The 14,232-nt window shown below is 42.8% G+C and overlaps 1 protein-coding gene across 2 annotated transcripts in view; it reads right to left on the bottom strand.

The window, feature by feature from the left end:
• The window catches only part of LOC306921591 (SEC14-like protein 1), a 43,558-nt gene that overhangs the window by 17,166 nt on the left and 12,160 nt on the right, over positions 1 to 14,232 (bottom strand). For both annotated transcript variants that reach the window (XM_079498792.1, XM_079498793.1), the window contains exons 3-7: positions 3,394 to 3,543; positions 3,072 to 3,203; positions 2,025 to 2,153; positions 515 to 767; positions 225 to 334 (exon numbers count right to left, since the gene is read on the bottom strand). In XM_079498792.1, the coding sequence (XP_079354918.1) occupies positions 225 to 334; positions 515 to 767; positions 2,025 to 2,153; positions 3,072 to 3,203; positions 3,394 to 3,543 (774 nt within the window). The remainder of the gene's footprint in view (positions 1 to 224; positions 335 to 514; positions 768 to 2,024; positions 2,154 to 3,071; positions 3,204 to 3,393; positions 3,544 to 14,232) is intronic.

Genomic DNA, 14,232 nt, shown 5'->3' with positions numbered 1-14,232 from the left:
GGCTTAAGCAAATTTATCCTAATTCCTCTTTCAGGTGTGTGTGTGTGTGTGCGCTATAACAAGCTTTTCACAAAATATAGGTAAACTCAACTTTTGTTGTCACATATGGTTAGGACTTAATTAAGTGAATAGTCAACTTGTAAGTGTAATATAATGTTCACACATTTATTCAATAGTGTGTGTGTGCGCGCGCGTGCGTGTGTGCGTGCGTGCGCATGAATTACCTTGCCTTTGTGCATCTCCTGCAACCACTGGCGTAGTCTGATCAAACAGCTCTCCTGTAGGGGTGTCAGGTCGCCCAGGTAACGCTTGATGTAGTCTGCATCCAGCTTGTCTGTACCACACAAGCATCACGAAACATATTACATTATCATGGCAAAGTCAAACACTGCAAGCTAAATGAAATGTACTTCCAGTGCAATTCTTCTATTCACTTGACCAACAAAAGAGAGCCTTATGTTACATTACCCATAGATAAAATTAAGCGCCCATTCAGCAGTGATTGATTACCAACCTTCAGCCTGGCTTTCCGTTAGGCCGTCTGCCTCGCTGCCATTGACCTCCTTGGCTGTGTCCTGGGTGGTGCAGTCCTTGGCATTGGCAAGCAGGGGGGTGGCGATGTCGGGTGTGACCACCGGGACAGGCGGGCTGGTAGAAAGGGGGCTGGCAGGGGGTGTCAGGGGAGGGGTGGACGGTGCCCAGGGGGGCACGTGGGTGATTCCCTCATCGTCCAGTTCCTTTAGGTAGAATTCTATGATCTCTTTGCCCTGAGGTGAAGGAGAGGCAAGGACAAAAAGTAAACAAGTATGTCAGGTATGTTAAAGATCATGTTTTCTTCATCTACGCCAGACCTGGGCATTACATGGCCCCGGGGGCCAAATGCGGCCCTTTGGCTGACTTTCACTGACCGTGAAGCCTGTTTATTCACGTACATGCAAGTTTCCTGCCGTGAACCCGTTTACCATTGTTTTGGAAAATTGTATTGAATAAATTACATTTTTGGAAGGCAACCTTTTATTGCCTAATAACATATACTCTTACCAGCTTGTCGAAACAATGCCATTTACTACTTTTTATATAGAAATTAAATTAATATTATGAAGAATTGAGTTCAGCCTTTTCGCCCAGCCCGTCACAATATTTTCCGTTTTTCATTTAGTCCCTTGGGAAAGATAATTGCCCACCCCTGATCTACGCCCACCATGGACTAAAAGAAATGTCCTGACAAGTGGTTGGAACAAGTAAATGGGACATATACTGTAGAGGTAAATGACAGGATGTGAAATTGTATACCAGAATCAAGCTCAAATGAGATCGGCAGGCGGTTACACAAGCTTGTTTTAAGCCATACGACCGCATGGGCCAGATTATCTTATGTAACAAGAAGCTCTTACACCAGTGCCCAGTTGCAGAAATTACATTACGTTTCAAACTTAAGTTTGTCCAAGCAAAATACTTCCCAAAGCTATTCTAAGAGGTTGCATGAAGCCTCTTCGGCTGTCTCCTTCCCCAAGTGTTTTGACTGAGGACTTTCATAGTAGATACTGTCGTATGACAGCACAGGTACACTTCAGTTACTATGGTTACAAGTCATTACACTAAAACAATAAACAATAATAAGAATAAAGTTCTGCTTCAATGTACGTGATAGAATCATTACCAGTGTTAATTAGCAACTGCAAAATTGGACAAAAGATGAATGTTTTTCTACTTGAAGAATGGAAAGCACAATTCAATCATCAAAAATAAATGTAATCCAGATGTGGCAAATAAACTGATATAATCAATGATGTGATGTGGTTGGTGGTATAGGCCACTTCAAATCCTCTACAGTCCTTCTAAGTCGTTATGAGCCAACACTCACAAGGGCTTTTCCCTTACGTAAGGAATTCCTTATGGTGATTTTAATGCAACGCATTTTCTTACCAAGGCATCCTTAGATGAAAATGCCTGACTTATGCTTTGTTATACACAACTGTGATGCACAGGTAAATTGCTGGTAATTAGTAGTTGTGTAAACGGACCTTGTTGATGCTACTAGCATACTGCTTCATAGCGATCTTCTCCACAGTGCTCTCAAAGCCAAAAAATGACTTGATGTCCAGGCTGGCGGTCTGCTCGAAACACGTCCACTCTTCATTTTCAGGGTGAACCTGTGTACCGTACCCACACACCCACACACACACACACACACACACACGCACGTTACTATGGTAACCACAGACACGCAGCTTGACTAAATGATGACTCAGAGAGAAAATTACACAGTGGGAGCTGTGAGTGGGGGCAGCAAGCAATCATGTGATCACACATGCACATCTCTGTATGTGGTCCCAGCAGGTGGATGTGTGTATACAGTGCACACAGTAAACCTTTTTGGTAACAATTAACTATACTCCTGTCGTACTACAGTAGCTGGCCCTGTAAGCCTTACTAACTCTACAGTAGGTGTGCTGCATACATAACAGTACAAGTGCACAGCACACTTGCAGCCAGATAGCTGTAGCTACCAAAACATTTCAGTCTTGGCCAAGTCCATCAGCTGTATTTAATTGTGAGTCAGAGTCAATGTCTGCTACTCAACTGCAACGTGCCAAATCACATGATATTAATTACCCCTGTGTGCAGCCATGGACCAAAAATTGTTTGGAGGATAATATAGTGTGCTTGACCTCATTCATTCAGAGCGGATCCATTCATTCTAGAGCAGGCCTAAGGTTAGAGTTGGGGTTACTAATACACAGTGGTTCGGGCCTGGGGGGTGAGCACAGACTGTGCTGGCTTCAGATCTGTGTTTGTGTGAGCGTATTCGGGCAGAATGTGTTTGTGTGTGTGGGGGCGCTAAATAATTCAGCAGGAAAATGTCTTGGAATAGCTAGTGACAAGTGGGAACACAGCTTTCTCTGTCTATTTAGAGAAGCTTTCAAAAGGAGGCAGGAAGGAAAGGAGGAAGCGAGAACATTAACATCAGTGCATTGTCCACGGCTGGCTAGGCTGAGGCTGAGACTGAATACAAATGTTACAGCGTGTTAATGTTTAAGTGCATGTGTGTGCGTCTGTGCACTACTGACGGAATAGCAGCAGGTTTCATGGATGATAACCCTATTGGAGAAGGTCTCATTGTGGGACTCAATGTGAAGTGTCCTCTCATGTCGGTTCAGTGTGTTCCTCTGGATGAAGTACACGTAATCCACCCCGGCAATCTGCAACACACAAATACATGCAGTGAAGACTAGAGCTGCAACTTTAACAATGTGGAATGGAAAATTCTCTCAATAATAAAGTATTGGTATTTATACACAGAGATGAGGTAGATGTGAGAAGTAGCATTTTAAAACACTATATTTTCCCCAATATTTATATTTTTTCATCTGATCAAGACTCGCCACACACCCTTTTGAGGAGGCGCGGGGCGTCCACATCCAGGGCGCAGCGCCGCTCCACATTGTGAGTGGAACCATCCTCGCTGGTCTCCTCACTGACCACATCGCTGGCCACGAATATGGGGATGAGGTGACATTTCGGGAAGCGCCTCTCATAGGCCTGAGAAAGGAGCATAAGAAAGAGAACATCGTTTAATTGTCGCCACCAGGCCAAAGGCATGGGGAGAGAGTATGTTTTGCACTCCATCCGTACGTCCGTGTGTGTGTCCGTCCGTCCTTCTGTGGACAGCTAATCTCCGGCACCGCTGGCTTGATCGCAGCCATACTCTGCACACACACTCCCTGAATGCCACAGCTGAACCTCTGCCCCAAGGTTTTCACATTGGCCTCTTATAGCGCCACCAGGAGGCCGCTTTGTGCAAAAAGAAATTGGACAGTACACCTACAGATTTTGTCCAAACATCACGCAAATTGGTACACAGTCTCTCTAGAGCCATTCAACGAAACAGGTCTTTCAGATTTTTCAGACTCCATCCTGATTGGCTAAGATTGGCTTCCAAAGTTCGCAGGAGTGCTCAGTTTCAAACAAAATGCTGCAAATCATGAACACATTCGCACATTCCCACTAGGCCGAGGAAGAAATGCCACTTGAACATTTTCAACTGTTTTTACCACTGCACGGATCTGTGTATAACTATGTATGCCAACTCCATAGAGGCCAAGGAAAAACCTTTGCCTGCAATTTTCACATCTGCTCTTTATAGCGCCACCAGGAGGCCGACATACGGTATGTAAAACACATTTTCTAATATTACTCCTTCAGATTTTATCCAAATTTCACGCAAATCGGTACACATGCTCTCCATAGTCATGTGATCAATACGGGTTTGTTTGACTTCTCATAATCCACCATGATTGGCTACGATTGGCTTCTAAACTTTTCAGGAGTAGCCCGCTTTGTACAAATCACCACAACTACTCAACGCAGCGTCCGATTGCGGTGAAACTGTGCATGCATATTCCCACTAGGCTGAGGAAGAAATGCCACTTGAGTTTTCAAATCAGCCTCATGGTGGCGCTACAACAGGCCAAGCCGCGTCTTGGTATCTCTGACATCCTCTGAAATCTCTAATTAATCTCAAAAACACGTTTTGCATTGCAGTACAGAGAGATTACTGCAATTTGCAAAACCTATGAGCCCCAAAGAATAGTCTGGTGAGGAATCCTTCGTTTAATGGACTCAATGTAAGATAGATACAAATTCATGGTCAGAACAAAAACAAAGACCAAACAAAAGTTAATTCTGCAATCTGCACTGCTCCTGGTTCCAAAAGGTTCTCACAGGAGTTGAGCCAGAACAGCCAGTGGTGTTGGCTCGCCTACTACACTAAATGGTTCAATACTAAATAATTGTTGCCGTTCCCAGGTGTAGCACAACCGTGTTCTCATAAACAGAAAACAGAGACACGCTATTGTGCAGATGCCAAGGCGAGCTGTTACGCAAGCAACAGCCTTTGCTGATACACACACAGTAATACTGCAGCAGTATGACTGCTATTTGTTTGGATCTGATTTGCACGATTATATAACTGTATGGAAAGTCTAAAACAACAGACAGAAGTGGTCTGCTGAGGGTGAATAGGGTGATAACAAGTTAAGAATTTCTATTCGTTGTGGGAGACCAAACTCTGCAGATAGTTAGTTGTATTTTCTCCCACATTTAGTAGTTAAGTTATGTTTATAATTCCTCCCCTCACACATTTCTGTATGTTGTCACTGCTGTTGCCAGAGAGGAGCCGGCCACTTGCTGAAAATAGCCGATCTACAAGCCCACAAAGCGTCACAGCGCGACGCGTTGTGAGCTTGTAGATCTGCTATTTTCAGCATGCAACCAAGTGTAAAATGACTTATACTGGATCTCTTGTTCACTAGTCATTTTAGTCTAGTTTTTATTTGTTGACGAAATCGTCAGTATATTTAGTCTTAGTTTTAGTCATCATAGCTTAGTTTTCATGTAGTTTCCATTTAGTTTTTGCCAGTGGAAAAAGGTAGTCGACGAACATTTTTCGTCTAGTTTTAGTCGACGAAAACAACACTGGACTGAATGCAGAAACTCTCTTTCAGAGGTGAGAGGAGAAAAGAGGGAGAGATTAAAGAGTTCTCAGGAGGGGGGGGGGGGGGGGGGGGGAGTTGGGGTTCGCTGAGCTCAGTTGAGGCCTTAGTTATAAACTATATTGTTCAGGTCCTGTGGAAACTATAACAGGACAGCAATACTGCCACATAAAGATGGTGCAAACAATTAAGCAGGAGCAACCTACAGTACAATATCCCTACAGTACAAAATGTGCTATATATAGCACATTTATATTGAGTGGGATTGGGACATATACTGTATGTCACTGTGCTTGGCAATGGTTTTATTTGTATTGTAAATTAACTAAATTTAGATAAATAAAACTAGGTCAATTGTGGTAATCGCTTATTGGATTGTGAAAAAACTCCATGACCTGAACCAATATTGCCTCGACAAGCATAGCATTTACAAGAGGGTTTGGAGTTGGACTGATTAGTATGGGAGCAGTATCAGCAGCGGGATACTTTTGTACCATTAGTAGGCAGTCAGCAGGGTACAGCAGTTTCTGACATACCAGTGCCAGGGCTATTGAGCCACTGACTCCATGCCCTCTGCCCACTGGCTGAGTGAATGCTGAGCTCTGTTGTTCAGTGCCTGACACTCGTCTAGAACACAGGGCCCGTCCTTTGTAGTTTGTACAGCAGTCAGTCAGCACTACAGCACTGACCGTAAACATCAGCTGTCCATCAAAACAAACCTTGATCAACAACAAACGGCCAGCTCAACCATGCAAGTCCCACAGCATCCCCCAAACGTAATATGGTAAACAATATAGTTTTGGAATGTTGAGAGCTCTGTGTTGGTGTAAAACTGTGGGGGGAAAAAAAAGGGGAAAAAAACCTGATGGTCTTAAAGGATTCATTGTTTTATATCAATGATGAATCAAATATAAAATTCCCCTCCCCAAAAAACGATGTTAAAATTAGCCCGAGTTGCATCTTTGAAAACAGCCAATTGTTTTTAAATGGGGTGAAAAACAGGAAGCCGAGTAAAGGTCATCTTTCCAGGCTATTCTTCACAGGGAAATGGATAGGCATGCTGCTTTGTTCAGTTAATAGACACTAGACAGTACATGGGGGTGACAAGTTACATCCAGTATTATATTCTTATAGATTGGCATTCAAAATGTTTTGATTACAATGTTGCTTTGATAACAGACATTGTTGCATTCAATTTCTGCGATGTTATTCCAATATTGGCACTGAACACATTTGAAATGAGAGAAAATCATTCAGAGAATTACTTTTACCAATCCCCATAACGCAGTGTGTACAGCAGGGGTGCCCAAAGGCAGTGCAGGTAGATCACATGACGTGCCCTTAAAGAATAAAAAGGGCATGTGAGCTCAAACCCACAATTCAACATTTTGGTTTTAAGATGTTGATATTGATTTTGTATTCATCTTTAGGGCCCCAAATCATACCCTAAAAAGCACTAGTGTCTATTTAAAACAGTGTTTTTTGACTGCATAAACTCATAATTAAACTCATAAAGTCATAATTTCACCCCCCTCCCTATCTAATTATTGGACAGTATTAGAATGTTGATATTCATTTTGTATTCATCCTTAGAGCCCCAAATCACACCTTAGAAAGCATGAGTGTCTATTTCAAACAAAGTGTTTTTGACATAATTTCACCCCCCTCCCTATCTATTTCAAAGTGTTGCTGTGCACAAAAATGTTGGTAGCATTACAAATTAAATACAAAAAACCCTACTTATTCCATTTCTTCCTCGTCTATATCCCATTCCAAGTGCATTTGTCTTATATGTAACGACAGCTCCGCTATATTCCAAAGCCTCCTCAGGTACATTACATATTTAAAACTATTTTCAGCAATGGTATAATTTTTTTTCCGGTGGGTAGATCTTGTTGAGCTGGTCATTTTGAAAGTAGCTCTCACGTCAAAAATGTGTGGGCACCCCTGGTGTACAGGGATCAGCATTAGCATTGGCCAAAGCCACTCAAATAGAAGTGTTGCGTGTGGCCATGACATCACTCACTCACTCACACACACACACTCAGAAGTGACAAAAAAGCAAGCCTGATTTTGCTTTGCCAGTGAGATGTAGGTTGCAAATCAGTATATCCCACTATATAGAGCTGTGCAGCTCCAAGAGAACCAACTTCAAGCACAAATATTGGTTTCCCCGTCATTCTAATTTCAAGTTCACAGCTAAACCAATACATTACGCAATTGAGTGATTTGTTTACACTAACTGAGGTTCCTTACAGTTACAACCTATCCAGGATATCTCCACCTAGCTCCAACAGGATCTGATCCACAATCAAAGGTCTGAGGGTTGATCCTGAGTCTGACTGAGTCACAATTTAAAGCACCTGATGAAGCTCAAAGCGAAACACGTCGTGCTAATAAATAAGTTGATGCAGTAAGTTGTCCGTCTTGGTTCCCTGGAGTGTGCAGCCCCTTTTTCCCTTTTTGACACACACACACACACACACACACACACACACACACACACACACACACACACACACACACACACACACACACACACACACACACACACACACACACACACACACACACACACACACACACACACACACACACACACACACACACACACACACACACACACACACACACACACACACACACACAATGTGCAGTAGGCCTAGAGGTCTACTTGGTACAGACGCGCATGGTTAGTCGTTTTTAGGGTGGTTATTTGTCATTGGCTAACTTTCTTTTATCGCAAGAGTTTACAAATCTTGCTGCAGTGTTCGCACATTGTTGCACTTCTCCCAGTAGGTACGGGAGTTTCTTTTTCTTTTGTCGTTGCGTCATGTTTTCAAACTTACTTTGGGTGTATGTAATCTGTCTCTGAATTATAGTGGGCAGGTGGTTAAAAAGTGTAGCTCTGTTTGCACCACATTTTGTGTGCAGTGGGTGCATACTCTGTCTTCCCTTGAAAGCTTTTTGGCAGCCATTCTCTATTTCTACGCTGTGTTCACCGAAGTCTGTAACTAGTCAAGGCTTTCGTAAATTATGGGTCGTTCACCACCGTGGCGTGCTCAGGTATTCTGCAAATGTATATTATCTTAATGTATTTTTTAGTGCTAGATAGCATTTCACACTGTCACTCACTCATGTACAAGCAGTGAAATGTTGGTGGCATGTTCTGCAAAACCAATACAATAGATCATAATAATGCAAAACATTGTTGTAATAAAATAAGAGAATTGTATAGGTAAAACCACTTTAGCAGGATTGCAGGGATACATAACTTCATGTTATGTTAGTGCAGCGCTACTCAACCCGCGGCCCGCGGGCCGCATGCGGCCCGACCAACAGATCTGTGCGGCCCGTCATGATAATGCCAATACAAAGATTTTTGCATGTAGAAAAAATATTTCTAGCGTTTCTAACCACAAGAGGGCGATCATGTGTAAGCTATTGAGCTGTTCTACTCTACCTGACAAAAAGTGGGCGAGTTGTCTTCATTCATGTCGATCTACAAGTCCACAAGTAGTGTATCCACAACGCGTTGATAATTTGTAGATCGGCTCGCGTTCGGCACGCAGCGCCGTCATACGAGGAAGTGAGTGCACAACAAGTCACAGGGCGCGCAAACAAAACAGGCTGCATGTAAACAGGCTGCAGCAACATGGCGAAACGAAAACTAGCAGATGAGCACAGAGTGTTTCAGGAGAAGTGGGAAGAAGAGTTTGCATTCGTGGAAATAAACAACAAGCCAGTGTGTCTCCTTTGTCAGAGGCCAATTGCAGTCGCAAAACGTGACAATATTAAGCGTCACCATACCACACTTCACGGGGATTTCGGTGACGAATACCCACCAGGTACCAACATAAGAAAGGATAAAATACGCTCACTTATTGCAGCCTTACGTGGGCAACAAAACACGCTGAGAGTCAGCTGTAAAGAGAGTGACAGAATTACAGAGGCGTCATACAAAGTGGCGTGGAATGTGGCGAGAAGCAAAAGACCTTTCACTGAAGGAGAGCTCATTAAAACATGTTGGCTGGACGCGAGTGAGTCACTGTTTGCCGATTTTAAAAATAAGGATGCTATCATCAAAAAAAAAAAGCAGTTTTCTATGCATTTCAGGGGTACTGTGGGGTTTGAACCCCCAATGTTTTTATTGGCTGTGCCAAAAAAAAGCAGTTTTCTATGCATTTCAGGGGTACTGTGGGGTTTGAACCCCCAATGTTTTTATTGGCTGTGCCAAAAAAAAGCAGTTTTCTATGCATTTCAGGGGTACTGTGGGGTTTGAACCCCCAATTTTTTTATTGGCTGTGCCAAAAAAAAGCAGTTTTCTATGCATTTCAGGGGTACTGTGGGGTTAGAAACCCCAAAATTTTTTTGGCCGCGCCGCTTTGCGGCGCGTCCTGGTGTCGCCGCAGAATGAAATTTCTGGGAGATCCTGTAAGAAAGGAAAGCCACTTTCACCCCTGGGCTTGCGGCCCTTGGACTTCTGGCATTTTGCTGAGTGGCCCCTGGGCCATCCAAAGTTGAGTAGCCCTGTGTTAGTGTGTGCAGTATCTATTATACATTTGAAAAGGTGTACCCAAACCAGGAAAAGGGACCCAAAGTCACCAACTACTACGTCACTGACACACTGCAACACACACTGCAACAACACACTAAGACCACTAAGACGTCACAGACTTACCCTCCGCGTCGATCCACGGCTATCTCCTCATGTCGCGCCGCACGCCCACACTCAACACCACCCGCGTAAGAATTGTCATTGCACTGCCACTAAAGCCGGCTCCCGTCCAGACTCACAAACAATATCAATATCAATAATAAACACAAACACGCCACAAGCACCGACACCCCCGCACGCACACACTCACACACGGGCCACGGAACACTGTTGCCAGGTCTATGCAAACAAGCCCAGAAAACAACACGCTCCTCACACACACTACAACACGCTTAAAACTCGCGGACCTGGCAACACTGCATCCTTTTTTCCCATTGGCTACTGTTGCTAATTTGTTGCCACGTCTATGAAAACAAGCACAGAAAAAATGCCATTCAACACGCTACTTACACACACTACCACTCACTTACAATACGCGGACCTGGCAAAGGACCTGGCGACACTACATTCCCTCTCCCATTTGCTCAAAGCCCACCACGTGACCACGAGAGTTGTTAACATCGAGAAAGTAGGAGGGGAAGTAGGTTTCCTCTGGGTACCAGCCCATGTGGGGGTGGAAGGGAATGAAATGGCAGATAGGGCAGCAAAAAAGTCGCTAGGTAGGGAAATAGACATAAATGTAGCAATAGGAGCATACGAGTGCAGATCGATCATCAAAAGGGAAATAACAGCAGGCTGGCAGGAACAGTGGGAAAGGGGAAAGACACCTGGCGTGGTACAAACGGGACGAACCGAGGCGCATATATGGATAAGAACAACAACACACACACACACACACACACACACACACACACACACGCGCCAACAACGCGCTGCAACACAAAACAGCTGCGTACAACGCACGTGTGTGTGTGTGTGTGTGTGTGTGTGTGTGTGGGTGTGTGTGTGCGTGCGCTGTGGGGGAATTTTGGATCGCCTCGCGATGCAGCTGAAATGGCACGCACACACACACACACACACACGCCACAAAACGCTACGGAGTACAGTACATCACAATATTAATCCATGTAATAATAATAATAAATAAGAACACAACACTAATAACAACTATAATATCAACAGTACAGAGTACAGTACAGTACATCAGAATATTAATCCATGTAATCATAATAATAATAAAAAATAAGAACACAACACTAATAACAACTATAATATCAACAGTACAGAGTACAGTACAGTACATCAGAATATTAATCCATGTAATAATAAAAAATAAGAACACAACACTGTCCTGCGCCTTGCCATGCTCGCTTTCATACGCAAATACACAAAAACAAACAAGGCCACTCAGCCAGCTTGGCAACTTTGCGCTTTCCAAGCAAATGCATAAATGAAAACATCATGGGTTGCCATTGCCTTCTTCCCATTTGCGTATCGCATGGCGCTAGGATGAGCGGGCCGGAGGCCCGCGAAATTCTATGTACTACAAGGAAAGACTGTGTTGATCTTACAGAGAGGCAGCTATACAAGATCTGGCCTGCTATAAATGTGACATGAAGCCTGGCTAGCAGCACTTTTGTTATGTAATGCAAAATTCAGAATTGCCTGTTCACTTGATGAATAGCCAATTATGAATATGAAAATAGCCACTATGTAACTATGACCAATTCGCCAACTGAGAAGTAGTAAAAACACAGATTATGAAAACAGTTGTAGTATACATGACTGACTGACTCAGGACTCAAACACTATATGTAGAGTAGCCCCATGTAGTGTAGTTTAGTTGGTTGTGTAACAAGCTGACCAGAGGTCAGCCACCGCTATTTTTATCATCAGGTTTTTCTGGCATCTGGGAAAGTGGAAACATTTTGGTTGAGGGCAATAAGCAATTTCATGATTAAGATCTTAAGGACACAGAAAAGCTTGTTCGTCAAGCCATGTCAAAAACAAACAAAGCAACAAAGCACCCTGATATTGGTATTCTGTGGTCATGCTGATTTTTCATGACAAAACACAGTTGGACTCATCTGAAAGGAGAACTTAGCAAGCAGAAAATGAATTAATAGTACATAAGCCTATGCTTACAAAAACATTTGAAACATTGCTACATAAGCAATGTTGTTTTACAGACAAAAGACCCAAGTCGTTATTTTAAACATTTGGCTTTAAGCAAAGAAACGTTCTTTCTTGCACAAATTAATTTAAAGTAATTTATCTGCCAATACTAACAGCATTTTCACAATCATTCTAATATACAGAATAGGGCAAACTGTTGCGCCGTTCTTTGTCCTGGTTTGACTGCAGGTGCATTGTCTCAAAAACATATTACGAAAACTGGCAGAAAAAGTCTTGCTGGCCACATAAATAGTTTCACCACCTGAGCTAAGCTAGAGCCCTATAAGAGCGACTTGTTTGTCTGTGATCCACTTATATAGCACTAAATATTGATAAATGAGGCGCACCCCATTGTCAGAGATATGGCTCCAAACAAAGGCATTGATCAACCTGTTAGGGAATCATTAGGGGGTTCGGGATCACACATTAGCCCGGTCACATACACCACGGTCAAGTGGTTAAGAAGCAATTGATTGATTGATCATTGTCTAGTAGTTTCAGCATGCCAATACAAGATTGGATTGGCTGCCCTAGGTCACTTTCATTCAACACCAAGATATTAGGATACTGCAGACTCTCTGAACTGATACTCAGGATGAGACCACATTTCAGAGCAAAGTGCTAGCGTTGTTATAACTGAACTTAACCGTAGGGAATCAATATTTTTTTCATTTATGGCACAAAAATAACCAACCTGCAAATACTTCAAATAAAACTAAACATGATACACAAAAATCTTGTTGATTATGACCTTGCATACACCAGACCAGATTATGAATTTGATTATTGTCAGAGCTGGATTTGAGGTGAGAAATTCCTCTGCATTCTCATTTCAGAGAGAAAAAGTTAAACGCAATAAACCCCAAACTGGGTCATCATGCGAGTGTTGGGACAGAGAGGGAGTAATGTTACCGAGCACTGAGCAGACAGCAGGAGATTGTTGGGGTTCCACTGACTGACTCTAATGCAGAGAAGAGAAGAACAACTGGCAGAAATTTGTTTTTCTTTAAGAACAGACTACATTCAGGCTGAACAGTTCACAAGGCTGAAGTACATGAAGCTTTTCCATTCGGAAAAGATCCTAAGTATAATGCATCTTGTGCCTCAAACTCCCTGTTCACTGTAGCCGGGCCAACCAGTTACACAGCTTTAGACTGCAACCCGACAGGGACACAAGGACACAATGGATTGGAAAGTTTTTAAAAGAAGCAGCTAGAGCAGTGCAGGGCGTTATAACACCAATAGAACATATGCCTACGTTGTACAGCTGCACCATAGCTCCCTCAGTATACTCAACGTGGCAATGAAATCACAGTAGAATACAAAATCACAGCATTCAAGAAGATAAAGCAGAATAACAAGAAAATGTTAAATTAAACGTTCAGATTAATGAGATAGTGTTCATTATAGAGATAAAGATAAGACAAAACAAAACAACTGTATCTTGGAAATGGGTGCAGTTGTTTCGCAGTCAAATGCAGAGATTAAAATAGGGTGCATTTTGCATCCCAAAACGCAGTTTATAGTTAAGGGACGCAATAAAACAACGACCTCTGCATCCACGGGATGTACTATTTTTTATTCTAGTTTATTTTGCTAGCTTTAGTTATAATAATAATTTCTTCTTCTGTTTTCTACATGAATATAACCACATTATAACCATATAAAATTAAATGAGAGTTAAATGCTGCAATTTGTAAAAACTCATAAAATGTCCCTGGGACTCATCTAAAAGACCATCCCTGCATACCGGGACTTATTACATTGAAAACCCATTTACATCACTGTTTGAGGCCTTGGGGCCTGACTGTGATCCTGATATGTAAAAGGTAGAGTGTGATGGAGGAAAAAGATTATGCCTCATCGTGGGACCAGTTACAGGTAGGCAGGAATGCAGGATGCAAACAGATGCAAATCCAGCCACGCCGATTTCATATGATCATTGCATTGATGCAGTGAATGTGCTGGTGAAAACTGCCTGCAACACAAACTTGGATTTGAATC

Source organism: Electrona antarctica (genome assembly GCF_951216825.1).
Source record: "Electrona antarctica genome assembly, chromosome: 4".
Taxonomy (NCBI): Eukaryota; Metazoa; Chordata; class Actinopteri; order Myctophiformes; family Myctophidae; genus Electrona; species Electrona antarctica.
This window is presented reverse-complemented; position numbering and strand designations above follow the sequence as displayed.